The sequence below is a fragment of the Gopherus evgoodei genome, chromosome 7, assembly GCF_007399415.2.
Source record: "Gopherus evgoodei ecotype Sinaloan lineage chromosome 7, rGopEvg1_v1.p, whole genome shotgun sequence".
Taxonomy (NCBI): Eukaryota; Metazoa; Chordata; order Testudines; family Testudinidae; genus Gopherus; species Gopherus evgoodei.
Genome location: NC_044328.1, coordinates 121,773,265 through 121,792,770, shown reverse-complemented (window position 1 = coordinate 121,792,770; position 19,506 = coordinate 121,773,265). Strand labels below are relative to the sequence as shown.

The window sequence follows — 19,506 nt, the reverse complement described above, 5'->3', positions numbered from 1 at the left end:
CATTTTGGTGTTCAGTCACAACTGTGATAAAAATGATCCATTTACCCTGAAACTTTGCATGCTTCAGTGTAATTTTGGGGTTTCTTTTTTACCCAAACCTGTTTCTGTTACCCGATGTTACATAACCAAACACATACCTTCTTATAACGGTTTGTATGAAAGGGGCACAGTTGCTGACTGAACCTTTATTTTGTGGGTTTAAAATGTGAGCCTCAACTTTGTAAAGAAACCGCTTTGGGGGGGAAAAATTCTAAATCAAACCCAAACCTCTTTTTATATATGCTGTAACAATGATTTTATGTAGCCTCATGCCTCTGGGAGATTGGCATGGAACATTGTATTTCTAGAGGCCAGCATCCTCAGACCTGGCCGAGATTGGTTGGCAGTAAAATATCATCTTATCCAAAGTTGTATAGGTTTCTATTAAATGAGTTGATCTCATCATTTCTGAGTGAGTAGATGGCCACCCCACACAAACCACTTTGAATTGGCCAGCTTGACAGAAAGAGGATGGCGAATGAAATAGCTTCCAACCCTTAGGCTACGTCCAGACTACCTGCCGTATCGGCGGGTTAAAATCGATTGCTCGAGGAGCGATATATCGCGTCTCATCTAGACGCGATATATCGATCCCCGAGCGCGCTTATATTGATTCCGGAACTCCATCAACCCCAACGGAGTTGCGGAATCGACAAGGAGAGCCGCGAACATGGATCCTGCGCGGTGAGGACGGGTGAGTAATCCGATCTTAGATATTCGACTTCAGCTACGTTATTCACGTAGCTGAAGTTGCGTATCTAAGATCGATTTCCCCCCGTAGTGTGGACCAGCCCTTAGAGGTGATCCCTCCAGGTCAGGCATGAGGCACGCAGCTTGTCAGCAGCATTTTGGCAGATGCTTATCCGCCAGCCAGTACGCGGGTGCACTTAGGCGCCCCAGCAGGTGCGAAGGTGCCTGCGGGTACCATGTTGGGGACCCTTGCTATAGGCTTTGCATAAAATTTAACTGTTGGTCTTAATCCTTTCCCTAATGAACAGGTGTACAAATCACAACTGGCACTTAATGGTCTTTTGCAGCCTTAGCAGAGAAGTGAAGAACTTAATGGACTTGAAGGCTTTACTTTTTCACATCTTAAAAATGGCTCCTCCAGGTCAAGGTTGGGATACACGTGTAGAGTGCCACGGAGAATCTTGTGTTGCCACTGCCATGCTGTAGTTGCTCTGGATATCAAAACCTCAGTATCTGGGGCTGTCAATCCCAGTACTGGTCACAAACAGCACATTGCTGAAAAGAAAGATATCTAAATAAAACACTGCATGTGCTTCCACTGTGAATGGCATTAGCGGAAAATCAAATATATCCTATCCACGCACTTGGTGAGATCCTGTCCAGCACTTTTAATTTGTTTAGTACAGAAGTCTTAACCCACATCAGGTGAGGACTAAGATGGCTGCAAGTCACCTTTGCAATCTTGCACTCCTGTGCTGCTCTTCCCTTTGGGCCACAGTGCTGGCTGGAACCTCCCTAATGCTGTGGTCTTGCTCCAGCATACCCTCCTGCGCACCCCTCCATATGTGACATGCCCTCTATGCCAGAGCTTGCATAGAGGTCCTTGATATGCAGCCTTATGGCTGTCTTACACAGTGCCTGCAATGGGGCAATTCTCCCACTGCCTGATAGGAGGCTTTTAGGGCGCCTTTTACAAAGTGCAAAGGGGCTTGAAGCCAAGATGGGGATCTTGTCCACAGAGTACAGCCCATCTTTCTTATGGGAAGCCAGATGAGGGATGGGAGACTTTTGACGCAGACTTGAACTGCTCACAGCACTTAAGGACTGGCCTTTAGCACCAACAGTTCCATGAGGTCGAACTTTTTTGTGAGTCATTGAGTGTCCCATTGTCTCTGCTTCTTTTCAGATATAAGAGAATGGCTAATATTGTAACCAGTTGGACATAAATATTTATTCGAATGCAGTTTGGATGTGTAGCCTTGACAGAATAGGAAGAAACACAACAAGGGCTAGTCCAGAATATTGCATGTGGCCAAACACTCTGACTTTCCTACCAAACTACTTAAACATTTTGAAACTCTTCTTAGAAGTTCTGCATAAAACAGAGTTTTATTTCAGTCGTTCACTTCCTGATGTGTATAGTCTCTTAACAGAAGATAGTTCAGAGGGTCCTGATTTCTATTCAAGAACTATAGTACCCCAAGCTACCCCAAATCATAACTTGCTTCTGTAATGCCACTAGCTTAAAGTTTGTTTACAGTTAAAATATCCATTACTTACAGAAATCCAGCCAACATGTTTTATCGTAATTCCTTTTGATCCTATCTTTCTGTCCTTGTTTAGCTGAAGCGTAGATTTATTAGGAATTGCAAAAGTGCTATGCTCTTCTTAAATCTCTTTACTGTACATCTGACATAGTCTTTTCATGAGGCCGGGGGGGAACGTGGAGGCAATCCTTGATAATGGACAAAATAATTTGCAGAACAATTGTTCATTTTACACAGTGTGCCTTTTCTTTCTCATATCCATAATGGTCATGTTTGCATGGTACCAAGTTGCATCAAATGTCGATTTTTCAGGCTGATTCCTAAGCAACAAATATTAGCATAGCACTGCTAACCATAAGGGTACAAAATGCAAAGTGCGCATTACTCCATTTGAGGTGGCATCTGAAGGTAGCCACTGGACTTGCATAGTCTGCAATGGTGTTGCTGAAATTTTAATAGCTCATTTGTATCTGCCCTAGCCCCTCTATTTGGGGAATCTTTGGATGGTGATTTATTAGCTGAAGAATTAAGTAACTGAATAGCTCCTATTTAAAATGTTAACTGATGGGTTTTCCTTGCCCTGGCTGTATTGATGTGGTTGATTTTAAACTGTCCTAAAACGCTAACTGTTGAGGTTTTCTTGATTTTGTCTGGTTGTTCACCAGCCAGTCCATAGACATTCTTGTTCCCACGACTTTCTGACTCTCTTAACTCAGTGGTCTCTGTTAATTAACTAAATGAATTGAAAGCACATATACCCTAGAAATATGAGAAAGCAGCAAGAGACGCAAACTATATTGGATAAGTATCAGAGGGGTAGCTGTTAGTCTGGATCTATAAAAGCAGCAAAGAGTCCTGTGGCACTTACAGAACATGCTCCAATATGTCTGTTAGTCTATAAGGTGCCACAGGACACTTTGCTGCTATATTGGATAAATTTTGTCTGGTACTGACCATGGGATGGTTCTGGAAGGAGCAAGATTAATCAAATCCTCATGTACTTTATTGTGCTTAACTCTGAGGTTAGGCAGGCAGGTGGTTAATTCAGACCTTGGAGCTCTAGAAGGGGCTTCCCTACTAAAGAACATTGAACAGCTAAAGAAAATGTTACCTCAGGCTATTAAAGTTCTAGGAAAACAATGCGATACTATTGCACAATGTTTGAATATTACACGTGAGAATTTCCTGGAGGGTAGGTGAAGTCATCGTCCCAACATCATTTGAGTTACTTAAGCTGAGTTTGATGGTGTGAAGATTCTTCTTCTTGTCCTGAAAGAAGAGCTCAACTTTTCTATGCAATAAGAACATGAAGGTTTAGATAACATTTAATAGACCTAGCAGATGGAACTGCAATGAATCACACGTGGAGAATTTTGTATTAGTGTTTGAAACAATGTTAGATTTGAAATCTGACGCACCCTTACGTAATGTGTACATTTCTAAATTTTCCAGTTTCAGAGCATTTTAGTCAATTTTAGTCAATTTTAGCGACTCCTGTTATTACATTTTGGTTATTTCTTTTAGATCCACTGGGAAAGAGTTCAAGTCATAGCAAACAGCAGGTCAAGAAATGACTATTAAAGTCCACTAATTAAAAAACATTACTAGAAAAATCCCTTAGTGGACAGTTTCTGAAGTTTTAAAGCTAATCTGTGTTTGCCACCTGTCTGAGACTGAATTAACTATATAAACTTGCCTGTGATACAAATGTAATTTCTTTTAACATAAGAAGCAATAGACACCAATAATTGACAATCAAGCTTGGATGCCATTTTCTCATCTATTAATTAGTTTATACATCTTTATAATACCCCAGGCCTGAATAGTCTTTCATTAGTAGCAACAGGTGTCGGTTTTTAATCTAGGGCACAGAAACATGTTGGGTATGGGTGGTGGGTTTTCTCCCTGTTTCCCCCCTATTTCTTGTGTTGGCAATGGAAAAAGGCTCTTGGTAGGAAGCTGTTGCAGTTCTTACATTCACTTTATTTCTGATTTTCTCAGCTTTGCAAATGCAACAACATAGTGGGCTTTTTTAGAAGATTATAGAAGTGGGATCAATTATGGCAAAAAGTTAATATGTATTAAAATACACTAATTGTCTGGTTACGCCCCCCACCCCCACCATCGCACGCCCCCCACCCCAATGGTAAAACCTTTAGAGTGGCTAAAATCTGTCTTTGAAATCCTGTTTCCAGAATATATTGCTTCTCTGAACCTGTTTTCCAGTGAAGCCGACATTGGTTATGTCTACAGCTCTTTCAGTTGATGTGGCTTATATTTTGGTATCGTTAATTGTTAAATGATACAGTGTTTTAACCTTTCTTTAAAATCCCATGACATTTAGCTATTTGAGCAACAAAAAGCGCTATTGAGCTGGGAAAATGAACTCAAAAGTATTTTATCCGTAATTATAATCTGCAACTCCTAGGGCAATTTAAATGGAACAAATGCTCATTTTTGTTTGATTTATTTATTTATTTTACTTCCTTCTCTTGGATAATAAATGTCCTCTGAATCTCTGGTATGTTCCTGTGCCCAATCTTGCCTCTGCTATGCAGAGAGATTTGGTTCAGCTTTATTAGCAAGGTTCGATGACATTTTGGAAGAGGAGATGCTTTTTTCTGTGTAATGCGTGGAACTCAGGTTTCTCCTTTCCTTGCTGATGCAGGCCACAGATGTAACCCAAGACGTCTATGTTGACTTGAGGCAGAAAATCACATGGCTCCTGTAACATTGTCAGTTGTCAAGGCCCACATGAGAATCAGGGCACTCTTGTGCTAGATGCTGCACAGATGGCGGTAGACATAGTCCATACTCTGAAGAGCTTACAGTCTTCAGATGGTAGGTAAGACAGTTAAATGCCTACGAATGAGCTATCATCACAGCAGGTCAGGGTTAAAATGGGAATGGGAAACAGAAAGATGCCATATGGGCTGGAGGTTTTGAATCCCCCAGTCCCCGTCTTATATAATTGCACTTCAACATGGAACTTCAGGGCATGTCCTGCCCTCCACTCTGTTATGCTGCCACTTGATTAGTTGTGGTGTTGGAATATAGGGACAGTGGGGGAGAAGGAAGAGTGCAGCCAGACAGAGAGCTTCTCTTTTAGTTTTCTATTCATGAATTGCCATTGGTGAAGTTTACCACTTGCTTGAATATTTGTAGAATGTTTTCTTGTTTTAATCTATTTTGCGCCTTGGCTTATGGATTTTTTTATCCAAAATTGTAGCGCCATTGGTTAGTTTTGATTGGACACATAAGTCACATGGTATTGTGCTAGTCTCTGAATGGACAAGTGTAACTCGAAGAACTAGGTGTCTGGGTGAATATTTGAATTCAGAATTTGCTTTGTGGGAACAAAATTTGCTTAACTTCCTGTTTCCCTGAATATTCTTTCTGGTCAAATTTGTTTGCAAGAATATGCATGGACAGTGAGCAAAGAAATAGTGGAAATGGATCCAAATTCAGTGATTCCCTCCCTTCACCCCTCCTGAAGTTTCCATTCATCTACAAACTCAGCAAGTTTTGGGGTTTTTAATAAAGGGATCATTCATAGCCATACTGCAGAAATCTCTTATGTTCAGGAAATTGGAAACATCTACAAAAAGAGTCTCTTAGTAGTAGCCCTACTATACACTGGCAGCAATTCTATCAGTGGTATTGAATGTAATGTAACTTTCAAACCGTTGCAGAAAAACAGCCAGTCAGTAAAACAACTCTAAATGACCGAAGAGTAGAATTGTGCAAATAACAGAATTTGGGTCAGAAGCTGAACCAAAAAATGGGGGCAGAAGGGGGAAATAGTTCAGAACAAGTTTTTCAAACTTTTCAGAGAACCAAAAAAGTTAAAGCAAACCAACAAAAACCAAAACAAAAAAACTTGATTTCAGGGCAAACAAAATGTTTTGGTTTTGAGGTTTTTTTTTAACCTTTATTTTTTTATTAAAATTGAAGTAAAAGTCCAAACAAAAATTCATTTTGAATTGAAAAGTCTAAAATATTTAATTTGAGAACTATCATAAGAAAGCGCTGATTATTTTTGGAGGGAGCCGGGCGGGAGGGGTAAGTAGAAGGGGTGGGTGATTTTGGCTAACTTTTTTTGGCAATTCAGCACTAATTAGCAAAATGTTTTGGTTGACTCGAATCTGAATTATTTTTGGCAAAAATGGTTTTGGTCTGAAAAATGTCACCCAGCTCTGCTTAAGAAATGTATAGAAATAGTTTGCAGAATTTAATTTTGGAAAGTAAAATTGGACATCGAAGGATCGTTATATGGCAGGTGCTATATTATGTTTATCTTCAGTCCTATTTTGCATCATACTACATCATAAATTCAGCTATTTAATAATTCCCTATGAACAGAACATTCTGCCAAAGGAAACAAGCTACAACAAATACATAAACTAAAATAATGATGATTAATAATACAAGCTATACTAGATTTATCCCTGTAGTCTTAAAACTCTGTCCCAAACATACCGAACCCATTTACGCTTTTGGCTTTTTGTAGACACCAATACCACAGTCTAACTAGTTTATAAATAAGACACACTCTCTCAGCATTCTCTCCAAAATTAGACATTGATGCACACTAGAGTATTAATTGCAATAGACTTGAAGTGTTCCCAGTGGCCTCTAAGCCAATAAAAACCACAACTAATGGATGATTTAATTAACTCCATCTTAACTCCCAGTAACTTGTAGCCATTTAGTTGCTGGATTAAATTATTGTGCAAAACATATCTAACAAACCAGCATTTTGTCTTTCAAATGCTGGATGCTATTTTATGAACAACTTGAATTTTGGTGAGGAAGGAATGAAGAGTGACATTCAGAAGCTATGGGGATGTTGCTTTCCTTGTTCTCTCTAGCAGATGCTCCTAGTAGCAGAAAAAATAGAATGTCAAACCAGAATACTTTTACTCAGAACCCTTATCCAGTCTGTATGTGGGCATTTCATTTAATCCAGATCTTCATCCTGGCACTTTTCAGGCTATTACTTACATCCATGATGTCCACCAGTCTTCATGCTGTAATTCCAGCATCGTCCCCAGCACCCACACCCATTTATCCATGTTCCAAATTCTTCTTTAATCTCTTGTAATTATTCAACTTCATTATTCTAGTAACTTTTTCTTACTTTGAGGTTACTACATGAAATCACCCTTAGACCTGGGATGAGAGTGTTTCCTCTGTCCCTATGAAAATCCATTTAGATTTGGCTGAGTTACCAGCCGATCAAAATGACTATTACTCAGTATAGGATCTTGATGCTAAAATCTTTTGTGATCCTTCTGCAATGACCATGCATCTCAGCATCTTGCTGTACTGTGGGGAATAGAACTGAAACCTCCAGTCATGACACACAATTATCTTTCTCTCAACAATGTAGCCTAGAGAACTGTGCACTGAATTGGGAACCAGGAGATTATAAGTTCCAGACTAATTTCTTCTAACTAGTGTTAATAATTCTGTGTCCTTCATAAACCTTATTGAACAATCAAGGCCTCAGATGCCATTGAGAGGTGTCCCAGATTGGGATGAGCAATATGGATTCTGTTATGGCAGATTCAAGTTCCATCCATTTTGCCACACTGCCTCCTAGAAGAAATTGTCCAAATGTGCTTGATTATGCAGTCTGTAAAATGAGGTTAGTCATTAAAACATAACTCAGTACGATGTCCATCCTGCATGGAAAATACCAGCCTACTCCTGCAGCCAGCTCTAGTACTTAATCCTTTATTCGGGTCTGTGCTGCAGAGCTGAAGGTCAAACCCAACACTTCTCCCCCCAGGGGCTGCTGTTGTAGCACTGATAGTGACTGTTATCATTGCCTGTGCAGCCTGAGTTGGTTGCTCTGTGAAGCCGGGAAATGCAATGAATGTTCAGAAATTTTTAGCACAAGGTCTCTGACAAACCTTATTGAGCATGTTAAAATGGCAAGTAAATACAGGGTTCCCATAACTATATTTTAAAAAGAAAAACTGTTATCAATAATATTTGCATATCCTAAAACATGCCCACAAAGAGGTATGTCCGAAGGCACATGCACTTATGTATTCACACGCATACACACACAATCACCAAAGGTAGTGAAGTTTACCTAAGCTTTTCCATTATAAGCCCCTGTTTTCCGCTGCTTATAAAAAGCGTTTTCACTTTAGCTGAAGTTTTCTATGCTTGTGCTCCCCTACAGGCAGAAGTATTTTGGACAATTTCAGCAAACATATAGTTCAGCCACCTCAGAGAATGAGATTAGAGGAAACGTAGATAGTTTTGATAGCTAGAAACCTTTTTCAACTATTTCTCTGAGGAGCTCTAGTGTGCCCATATCTAAGAGCAGGGAATTGAGATATGATAAGGGAGTGGCTTTACAGTTAGGAAGCTGCCTTTTTGCTTTGCCCAAGAAAGTCTTCCCAAATTTGGTGGTTCACTTTCCATTGCCACTTTCACCTAATCCTGTATTCTCTATCCAAAGGTAGACGTTATCCATCTCCATCTGATAGCTCAAAATACTCTAACTCATATTTTTATACCTTATGTGTAATAAAAATAATGCCAGGTAAGGCAGACATCTATCTTCCTGTAAAACTAAGGTCCCTTGTTTACATTGAAATGAAAAACATCTGTCTTGAAATCCTTTACAAATATAATATGCTTCAGTTAGTTAGCTAGGACTCTAAGATGTGTTTGTGTCTTTATGGAATCATGAATTAGTCTCTTATTATACTCCGTGTGATATGTAAGCCACTTGCAAGTAAATGGTGTTGATTCACAGACCTTGTTTTGCTTCACACTAAGATTTGGTGAGGTGTTAGAAAGTATCCAGATAAACATATCAAGCAATTTATAAGCATTGTGAAACAGGTACCTGCTAGAGGATTGTAACTGGTGACCCTGTAGGAGTGGGAGGTGAGCAGATGAGCCTCTCCCAGGTGTGGGGGTTGGAAATAGGATTGTAAATAACCAGGCTAGGAGCAAAAATAAAGAGTCTTGATAGAGAAAAGAATGTATTTATAAAATATTTTGGGGTGGAGACTTAATAGCATGAACATATATATAAGGAATGAACAGGATTTACCTACAAATTCCTAAAGAGAAAACAGATGATTGCATGCAAAGGGACATCTTGTAGATTGTAGAAAAATGAGCAGTTCAAAGCTTTTTGAAGTATATAGAACACAATGCACAACCATTACACCATGGATAGTTTTAGCAGTATGCCCCTCTAATGGGTTGGGAGGGTCCTTTCACATAACTGGTAATAGGGTCTTGCTCCATCCTTTAATTATGGGACCATTAACAAGCGGTCTAAATATCCAGAGACTTTTTTTTAAACCTGCATGGGATACTAATGAAGTACAGAGTAATTTTTGCTAGATAGTGTATTTCTAGGAGGAAAAATCCAGAGGAAAGGTGCAGTGTATATAGAATGACCTGGTCTCTGGCTGTTGCTCAGTTCACCATTACTGAAAATAAAACAGTGTTTCAGTGCCAACAAGCTTCTTCTATTTCTGAACTCCATATAATACTTCCGCTAATGCACAGACACTCGAAATTCCCCCAAACATTCCATGTGACTGCACTCTACTTCCATATGAGGCTCACTTTCCCCTACAGAATCATTCACAAGACATTTCTTGGCTTAAACCATCTGCTGCCACTTATTTCCAAAGAGGGGACATACAACAGGAAAAGGGGCAGGCAATCCATACTTGTACATCTTGCTATTACAAGAAAACCCTCTTTATCAAAAGTTAATGGCTTTGTTTCAAACCTTCCTCTCATCCAGTTTTTGGTGTTATTTCCCAAGGTACATCACCTTTCTTACCTTTATATTTTTTCTCTCACAAGCTGTATGTACATTTTTAGGCAGAAAGTGTCTTTTCCTATATGGTTTGTATAGGACGTCACAAAGCAGTGTCCTGGTCCCCTACTGCGGCCTGCCATACTGTAATTTAACGTGTGCTAATAATGTTTACAAGTGGACAAGGAACATTATGGATTTTTGTTATTAGATTTCTGATCAGGGTCATAATTTTTATCTGGAAAGCTAGGAAATTTGTCATGATATACTTACCCAGCTCAGAATAAGTTTAGGAGCCTACCTAACCCTTTGGAAAGGAAGATAATGCATAAACTGCGTTCATAGATTTCCTATTCATTGATGAAACAAATAAATTTGTGTGGAAAGGGTGTTCCTTCAAATAAGCAGCTATTTTTTCCACCCATAAAAATCCTGTTTTGCTTGGGCCATGGTTGTAAAGAAAGTTAGTTGTAAAGTTAATTTGACTTGCACACAGAAGCTAATTGCACATGCTACGATGTTAGTGTTTACGGAAACAGGAAAAATGTTCAGCCCCAATGTTTTTTTGATGAAAAATGTAGAAACGTCAATTTTCCAGTTCAAAATGGCATTTTGTTTTCAAAATTTCTTTCTATTTTATTTTTTTAATAGTTCAAAAAGGTTTAACTGCTCAAAACCAAAATGAAACTTTCATGAGACCAAAACAATATTTTTTTTTTCAGAATTGCTAGCAAATTGGAAAAAATATTATGTGCACAACTCTTTTTGCAAACCTTGCATGCCTTTTGGTTACAGATAGGTGTATTTCTGTTCTTTAAAACTGTGTACAGAATCACAGGGGACACACGTTAAAATGGAAAACCTAGAGCTATTACTGCCACCACAGATCTGAATTATTCAAGCGCAGCAAAGTATCAGGCTGGTTAATAAATTGTGTTAAAATCCCACTTTCAGTGGTGAGTGAACAGAAACAGTTTGACATGTGTTCATACTGTTAAGGAAACAAACAAACTCATTGCCCCTTTTAGTTTCCAATGAGTTTTGGATAAAGCCTTTTTTTAATTACAGATCATAAAATTATGTTAGGACTTTTCTGGTAATCCATATTCTGCATGCCAGAAGCTAGATACTTACAATGCCAGATCAATGTTTAGGTCCTAATGCACATCCAAGTCTGATAAACTTATTATGGTCTTCCCTAGGAGTTGGTGAGGAAGGATAAAGATGACACCGTGGAGAGTGGGTGTTTTGCCCTAGCCCATGTCCTCCCAGTTCAGATAGGGTTAGGTAAGACTGGAAGAGACAATATACAATAAACATGGAAGCTCAGCATAGGACTAGACAACCACATATATTTGTTCAGTGTACACCACTGCCAGTGAATACTGCATCAGACTTGTAGCATTTTCTTGCAGCTTCTGCTTCTTACTCGGGACAGACAACTCTTAACCTTACTGCTAAAGAAAACTACCATTGTCTGTTAGTATGACTGGAACTAAAGATGAATAGTGAATTGGCCTTGAGCTAACTGTCAATCTGACTTTGATAGTCCATCACTTAAAAGGTCCTTTTATGTTTATGAAAAAGCATGACGTCAAAGCTATGGAAAAAAATAATACCAATATTTAGGACTAAACTTGCATGGCTTCCAAGAAAAGCCCCTTGTGTGAACTGTTTATTTCTCAATGCGCGTAACTAATTAGCTTGGCTTATTATAAGCCTGAGCTGTTGTGGTAAAAGTTTCTTCTGCCATTTCAGAATAGCTTGTTTATGATGCATCTGTACATGAGCCTTTGATCTGGAATAACAGAAAATAAAGGATAAATGCTAAGCCATTTCCCTGGTTAAGCCAGGAACATATAAACATGCTGGAAATGCTTGAATATAATCATTATCAGGTGAGTTATCTTATGCTCACTTTACCTGTTAAAAATGATTTGCTGCAGAAGTTGTCCAGAGGTGGACCGTGGGCCAAATCCAGACAGTCAGATGCTTTTGAATGGACCCCGAAATCTTTTTATTTTATTATTAATTATTTTCTCTAGAGGCTGAACCTTGACTGTACCTTGACAAAGAAATTTGGACCTTGACAAAAATAATTGGCTACCTGTGTGTGTGTGTATGTGAAATCCTTTTAATCTGTATATCTGGTATGTTTTATTTGTTTCGTTCCACAAAAAGTAATTAGGGAGTTATGATACCTTTTTTGTAGCCATTCAGCAACTGAAAATAATTTTATCATAATTAACATTTGAAAATAATGAGCTTTTTAGTATGATGTTGTGTTTCAATTTATCCATTATTTTGTGCTGATAAAAGCAATACTGTTCAGTGTCTGATAAATACAAAATTGATCAAACAGTGGTGACAATTTTGCTTGGAAGGCTGTTGCCTTTCTTTTATTGTCTACATGGTAGCATAGGCTCATTTCAGCATGAGTGACTTTATTTAAAAATATTCTCCGTGTTAAAAGGCAGCTCTAATATAAAAGTTACTATTAATGAAAATGTCTGAGGATACTGAATAGAAAACTAATTTAACTTAGATTTTTAACATTGAAATATTTCTGTTCTGTCATCTGTTATTTCCAGCGCATGTTTTAAAGAGGCTATCCTAGTCTCGCTCAAGTTATGTAATTAAGTATATATAAGCATTAAGTGTTCTGTTTGCAAAGGAAAATGTAATTATTAATTTTGCTTAATTTTGTTTACATTTGTCATTAGGACTAAAAAAATATTTTACTGTTTTTTCAAAAAACTTGTCAGCTATTTCAAAAAACAGGACTCACTTGACCACTGATCACAGGAGACCAACCTAATAACTTAATTTTATCACTTAAAATTAACAGACTAGTGGGAAAAACAATCCAGTCTGGAATCCTGAATTAAGTTTCTGAACTGCAATTACTGGTACATTAGGAGGCAAATAGACATTTCTTCAGCTATTATAATTTGCTGAAATGCAATTTACTTCAGTGGCCCTAACACAGAGATGCAGTAGCTGAGGATCTGGCCCATGAAGTATATCTGGGATAAACATGCATCTAGACTAATGTTATAACGACTCCACAAAACAATAACGCATTCCTTTTACCTGTTCTTGCAGGTGCAGACTCACCTTGAAAATCCAACCAAGTACCACATTCAGCAAGCCCAACGGCAGCAGGTAAAGCAGTACCTTTCTACCACTCTAGCAAATAAACATACCAACCAAGCTCTGAGCTTGCCCTGTCCAAACCAGCCTGGTGATCATGTCATGCCACCTGGAACTGGAAGCAGCGCACCGAACAGTCCAATGGCCATGCTTACACTTAACTCCAACTGTGAAAAAGAGGTAAATAACCGTGCATCTGCCCCTGCACTGTACTGTGTTATTGTCTTATGCTTAATATAATTCTAACTTGTCTTCTGTGAATAATGTTAAGCCAGAGTCACTCATGATAAAGATCTTAAATTTATCTTCTCTTGTGAAGTGTTGACTTGAAAAATATAGTTGTCATTTCTATATAAAATATGTATATAGTAAGATAAAATACTTGGGGTGAAAAATCTCTGGCCCAGTTCAAATATATTTTTTTAAGCTTTGCGCTGCTGTACTCAGCTTGCACATCTTAGTAAAGCCTCTTTTGTGCCTGTCAGTGCACAGAACAGTGAGTAACTGGCCTTTGACGAATGCAAAGCCATTTTTGTTGGTTGTAATTTTCTGGAATAATGCTTTTGTGGCTCATTCAGAGTATAAAGCTTAAAAGACACTTTCTTTAAAAAAAAAAAAAAAAAAAAAAAAAAAAAAAAAAAGAAAAGAAAACCACAAGCCATTGTGAGCAGAGAATTTTTGAAGTAAAATAAAATTGAAATAACTTTTCACAAAAGCGATCGATCTATATCTGAATTCTCACTTCTCAAAGGAAACTTGCACAGTAATTTCAAAAGATAAGCCTGGGAGATTAAATTCTTATCTTTAGTAAGACTGTGATTTTTTTAATGTCTAGCAAAGTCGCTGGATTTATGTCTTATTATAACAACCTATAACCCACTTAACCCCCCTTTCTGTCCTATGACTACAGGAGTATTATCAGGCAACTTCACCTTATATAGCCCTTGAAGTATGTGTTAATTGCTTACGCTAAACAATCTGTTTCACCTGATATAGATCTCCATTTATTTATTTATTATTTATTTAATACATTTCCCAGACTGGAGGAAGAGCTGTGTGTAAGCTCAAAAGCTTGTCTCTCTCACTAACAGAAGATGGTCCAATAAAAGATCTTAGCTCACCTACATTGTCTCTTGTTCGAGTTATGAGTTAGTTAGTTAGCTTCCCAAAATATCACTGTGTTTATACCCTTTAAAATATTACTGCTTGGGATTTCAGTCTCAGCCCTCCATTGTGCACATGCAAAATTTCACTTGCATGATGCCTAGAATTTTTTTGCAGCAGCATTTGCAGCAACAACCTCACTGGTGCTGACAAATGTGTGCCAATGCTAATGCTTATGTACATCTGTAAGTGTAAGACGATCCAGTGCATGTAAGTCAGTGTGTATTTGTGTGCCTGCATAAGTCCAGTGAAGAAGACTCTCTAAAAACAAATTTATCCAGTGGTCCTACTTTGATAGTATGTGATAATGCAGTGTGCATGTCTTCTCAGATTTACTTTTTGCAGTGATCACTTTGCACATGCCAAGAGAGCAGGGCTTTCCTGGTCTTTTATTCCATTGTTTACATGCTTTAAAACAAATGAAAATAAAATTGCTCCATCCCATAATCATGATCACACTCCCATTTTGCTTTTTCTCTAGGGAGTTAAAGCTTCACATTGCTAGGTCATCAGGCACATGCGTGCATGACACTGGCTCAACTATGCCCTTCTAGAGGAGAGACTATGCCATAAATTCAGGTCCATGCTTTGCTTTTTCCCTCCTTTTTTATATTCACAGGGATTTTATAAATTTGAAGAGCAAAGCAGGGTGGAGAGTGAATGCCCAGCTCTGAACACACACACGCGAGCATCCTGCATGCAGGTACTGGATGACACAGGAGCTGGGAGAACAGAACCTTTTATAAAGAGAACCTGTGTTTCTCCATGATCACCAATATGGATAATTACCACCTAATTTGTAGGGTTTTTTTTAAGGATAAGAGTGGCAGAATTACTATATAGAAACCAAATCTGTGGTGTCCTTTTCTGAGTTTATTTCAAAAGTGCATTAGAAGTATATCTGAAAAGGGTTGACTCTTCTTCCACACATCAATCTTAGCCTATGAAAAACCTCTGCATTCTCAATAAGTCTTGGGAAGATTGTTGGAAAGAATGCTCCTGTATGTTGCTCTCTTAATAGGATTTCAGTGGAAAGGAGAAATGCATTCTAATTCTATCCTTTTATTGTATTTAGGATGCTCTAGTATGTTGATTGACCTTCTTTCTATGGAGATTACATTCAGATTTGATAATGTGAGATGAAGTAGTTTAATATTTCCTTATTAGCATAGGGATAATATGGGTCAAAGATATGAATTCTCACTCCTCTGCAAAAATGGTGTCTAGTATATAGCCTGTAATTGCTACAGTGTCTCTTTGTTACTATATTTTCCTCTCTAGACTCCCTGGTCTGTTGAGTTGGTTTGGAGCTGCATCTCCTATGAGTCACTCATGGAAATAGATGCCAATAGAGAAATATCAGGGAGGTGAACCAGTTGGATTCCACCAGAGGTGGAGGCCACCATTTCAAGGACAAACTTTTGAAATCCTTGGCAGTGGTGATAGGCAAGAGAGTGAAATACAAGGGTGAGGAGAGGGGAGAAGGAAAGGTGAGGAGAGGAGGTTAGAAAGAAGAGACAGACGAGGACCAGGAAGGAAGGTTCATAGAAGTTCCACAACTCTTTTTCATAAAGTTATATGCCAGTTTTAAAAAACGCACAGAAGCTAGTCTCAAATCATGTATGTGTTTTGCTGATAGTGTTTGAATAGACTTCTGTTTCCATCCTCTCCAATGCACATGCCGTCACGGTTTACTGCTATCTCTGTTGTTTATGGTCCTTCAGAAAAAGAAGAAAAAAGCCTCACAAGTTCTGTCAGTTACAAAGCTGTAATTCAAACCTCACTCTGATCAAAGTCCCTAGGAATACAAATGCAGGCCATTATACAAGAACGGACTCTCTGAAGTTGCCACAAGAACATTCTGAAATGTGTAGAATTACCACGCTGGTTGGTGGCACTGGAGACCTTTTCTTTGCTCTGTGCCTCCCAAACCCACCTGTTTGTGGCACATTTGGTCTTGACTTGCTTGGCAACTCAATGTTGATTCCTCCTGCTGATTAAAGAGCGTCATTGATGATATCTGAAGGCAGCTTTCCTGCTCCTGGGATGGGAGAGTAGTGATTATCACTGGGAGACAGAATTGGAGTATGGCAAAAATGTATAGGCTTCAGGGTCCAACAGAGACAGAACTAATGAGGTGGGGGGCTGTGTGCACTGCTGGGTCTCTTTTTAATTTTTGAATATTACTATCGTGTACAACCCTGTTACAAGCTCAGTTTCAAGTCATTTGCATTTTTCCCCATTTACCTCTCTGTTGCAGATGGATGATGTAATTGACGACATAATTAGCTTGGAATCAAGTTATAATGAAGAAATCCTTGGCCTGATGGATCCTGCCCTGCAAATGGCAAATACGGTACAGTGGTCCTTTCTTTTCCACTATAGTGACTGCTAGACCTCCTGTCTAGCTACATCTAAATCCCCTCCGCTTTAGTATAGCTTTTAGTGTGAAATCAGATGCTAGCCGCTGTCTCTAGTGGTTAGGTAGATGATAGAATGATTATTAAGAATTTACACTGGAAAGCAGCAGAGTGGAACTTGGTTTAAAAAAATTAGCTATTGCTGTGTGACAGCAGTTACAAGGGATTGGATTTTGGTATAGCCATAACCATCTGCGTTGGAGTCATATTTAGGGGGCTCCTGTGCTAGTTGCAAGGGGAGGAGTTTTTTCCCTCACCCCTAGTGGGAGGTGGTCATGGTACCTGGCCCAGTCTCCCAATTAGCAAAGGGTAAGCTCATTTCACCTGGTTTTGTCCTTACACTGTGAGATGGAGCTAGCCCAGGGAAGTTAAATTCAGCCTGGGGAATCAGCAGCCCAGATGTAAAGATCCCTGTGCCCCGAGATTCATACATCCATACATAGCTTTACATCAGGTGCAAGGTAAGCAGATAGACATACACCAGGTTTAAACCTATTTGTATCCACGTGCAAAACTGCACGGGTTTAACCAAATGAGTTTAACATCACACCTTTAGTTTAAACCAATGTAACTTCTATGTGTAGACAAGAGACAAGACATCTCTTTCTAGATGAGGGAGAGGTCAGTACGAGGGCAGAAAAGTAACATAAGGGAGTAAAGAAAATGACAGCTTAAGAAAGAGAGGTACTTGGAAATCCTGCAGAATGCAGTGGCACTTTAACTCGATGATTTGAGACACTCTGGCCCATATAATGCAAAAAGGTGTGGAAACCTCCCCCATCCCCTGTGTGTTTTTCATGTTAGAGTAGGAAAATCCCAAATCAAGCTAGGTCTATACTATGCAGGCAGCTCTCAGATTAACTAAATACAGTTGGCTTAAACAAGTCCATGTTATGTGAATTACATGAATGTGTAGTTCATTACTGTTAGGCAATGTCACTCTTTAACATTTATGGGAGAGTTTGGGCTCCCTCTTATGGTTACATTTTAAACTTCCAAGGCTTTTTTCCCTTTCTCCTCCCCCCGCCCCACTCCACCCTCCCCCCCTCCCCCCGATTGCAAGTATAGTCAGTTTTTTTTAAACTAACTCTACTGCAACAATATCATAACATACGAAAAAGCGAGTTACTTCTCATGCAGAGGTCCTCCGTATCCTGGAGAGTGAAGTTCCTTGGCATCCGGATGGCATTGTTTATATATTCTGTATCATCCTTTGCTTTCTGTGTCTCCTGGGATCTCGCCTTTGAGAAAGTATTGCAGAGTAGTTATTTTTCACATCCAGGCACGTTTTCGCTAGCGATGTTGAGCTCACTGTTTTCACATGGAGCCGAGAACAGATTTCTTAGCAAATGTTTGCTTTGTTCAAGTGTTTCAGCTGAGACACAGCAAGTCACCCTTCTCCTTTTTTTATTTTTTCCAGTTACCTGTATCTGGCAATTTGATTGACCTTTATGGCAACCAAGGCATGCCTCCTTCAGGGCTGAACATCAGCAACTCGTGTCCAGCTAATCTTCCCAATATAAAAAGGGAGCTCACAGGTAAATGATCTTAAAATGTTATTGCTTGGAATGATCTGACATGAAGATTTATTTTTTTAAGAGATGTTTTTGAAAATTCAGTTACGCAAAGGGAAATTTGGAGGTGCTCGATTCTCCAGTTTGCTGTAAATTTCCTAGCAGGCCTGTTAGCTTCCACTACACAGGACATGAGGGGTTAGTTTCCTTTACAAAGATATGTAATCAGTTTGCTTTGTAACAAACAAGGACAGTACCATAATGCACATGGGGGATGGGATAGCTCAGTGGTTTGAGCATTGGCCTGCTAAACCCAGGGTTATGAGCTCAATCCTTGAGGGCGCCATTTAGTGATTGGGGCAAAAATCTGCGGATTGGTCCTTCTTTGAGCAGAGGGTTGGACTAGATGACTTCCTGAGGTCCCTTCCAACCCTGAGATTCTATGATTCATGGAAATCCAAGGGTTTTCACAATCAACCTGCAGAGTAGGTAAAACTCTGCAGCATTTAAAAGCTAGAAAGCTCTTTGCATCTCTTACATAGCTACTCTCTATTAGCTGCTGCTCCGGCTATAGGTGTAATAGTGACTTGAATTAACATGATGCTTCTCAGGAGACGTCACTGAGAAGAATACTGTATGCAGCGACTCTGCCAGTGGGGGTGATTATTAATGATAAGAAAATAATTTATAATACCGTCAGGCAACAAATGTGGGATCGTATAACAAATGTCAAATTACTCCTTGCTGCTGCATTTAGGTGGTCAGGTATTGTGGAATGAGTGGATATTTACTCATTTACATCATAATAAAGGCTAAGAACCTTCCTAGGCTCTCATCACCTAAATCCTAAAACAGTCTTTCCTTACTTATGAACAGCACTCTGATCCCAAACGTTTAGATGCATTAAAAAGTAACAGATGGATAAAATCACTTTCCATTGCAGCTCCAAAGGAAAGAACATGTATTCAAAAAAGATACGAGTTTAAGAAAGCAATAACCCAAAAACCTATTCCACTGTTTAAAATACAAATGTATGCAGAAGCAAACTAGAGTGAAGCTTTAAGACCGCGGGTTGTTTTAGAGAAGGGAAAGCTGGCATTCTTTGAGGCACCTCTCGCTGTCTTAGTTTCACTTTCATTTTGGGAATGAGGCAAAATAGAAGCTAACCACAT

The 19,506-nt window shown here is 39.0% G+C and overlaps 1 protein-coding gene across 19 annotated transcripts in view; it reads left to right on the top strand.

Moving 5' to 3' along the window:
- Positions 1–19,506, top strand: part of MITF (melanocyte inducing transcription factor) — a 173,800-nt gene that overhangs the window by 139,400 nt on the left and 14,894 nt on the right. For 16 of the 19 annotated variants that reach the window (XM_030568161.1, XM_030568160.1, XM_030568156.1 and 13 more), the window contains 4 exons: positions 13,189–13,416; positions 15,020–15,103; positions 16,661–16,756; positions 18,241–18,358. In XM_030568161.1, coding sequence (XP_030424021.1) covers positions 13,189–13,416; positions 15,020–15,103; positions 16,661–16,756; positions 18,241–18,358 — 526 coding nt within the window. The remainder of the gene's footprint in view (positions 1–13,188; positions 13,417–15,019; positions 15,104–16,660; positions 16,757–18,240; positions 18,359–19,506) is intronic. The other 3 variants (XM_030568175.1, XM_030568166.1, XM_030568163.1) reach the window with 1 other exon arrangement.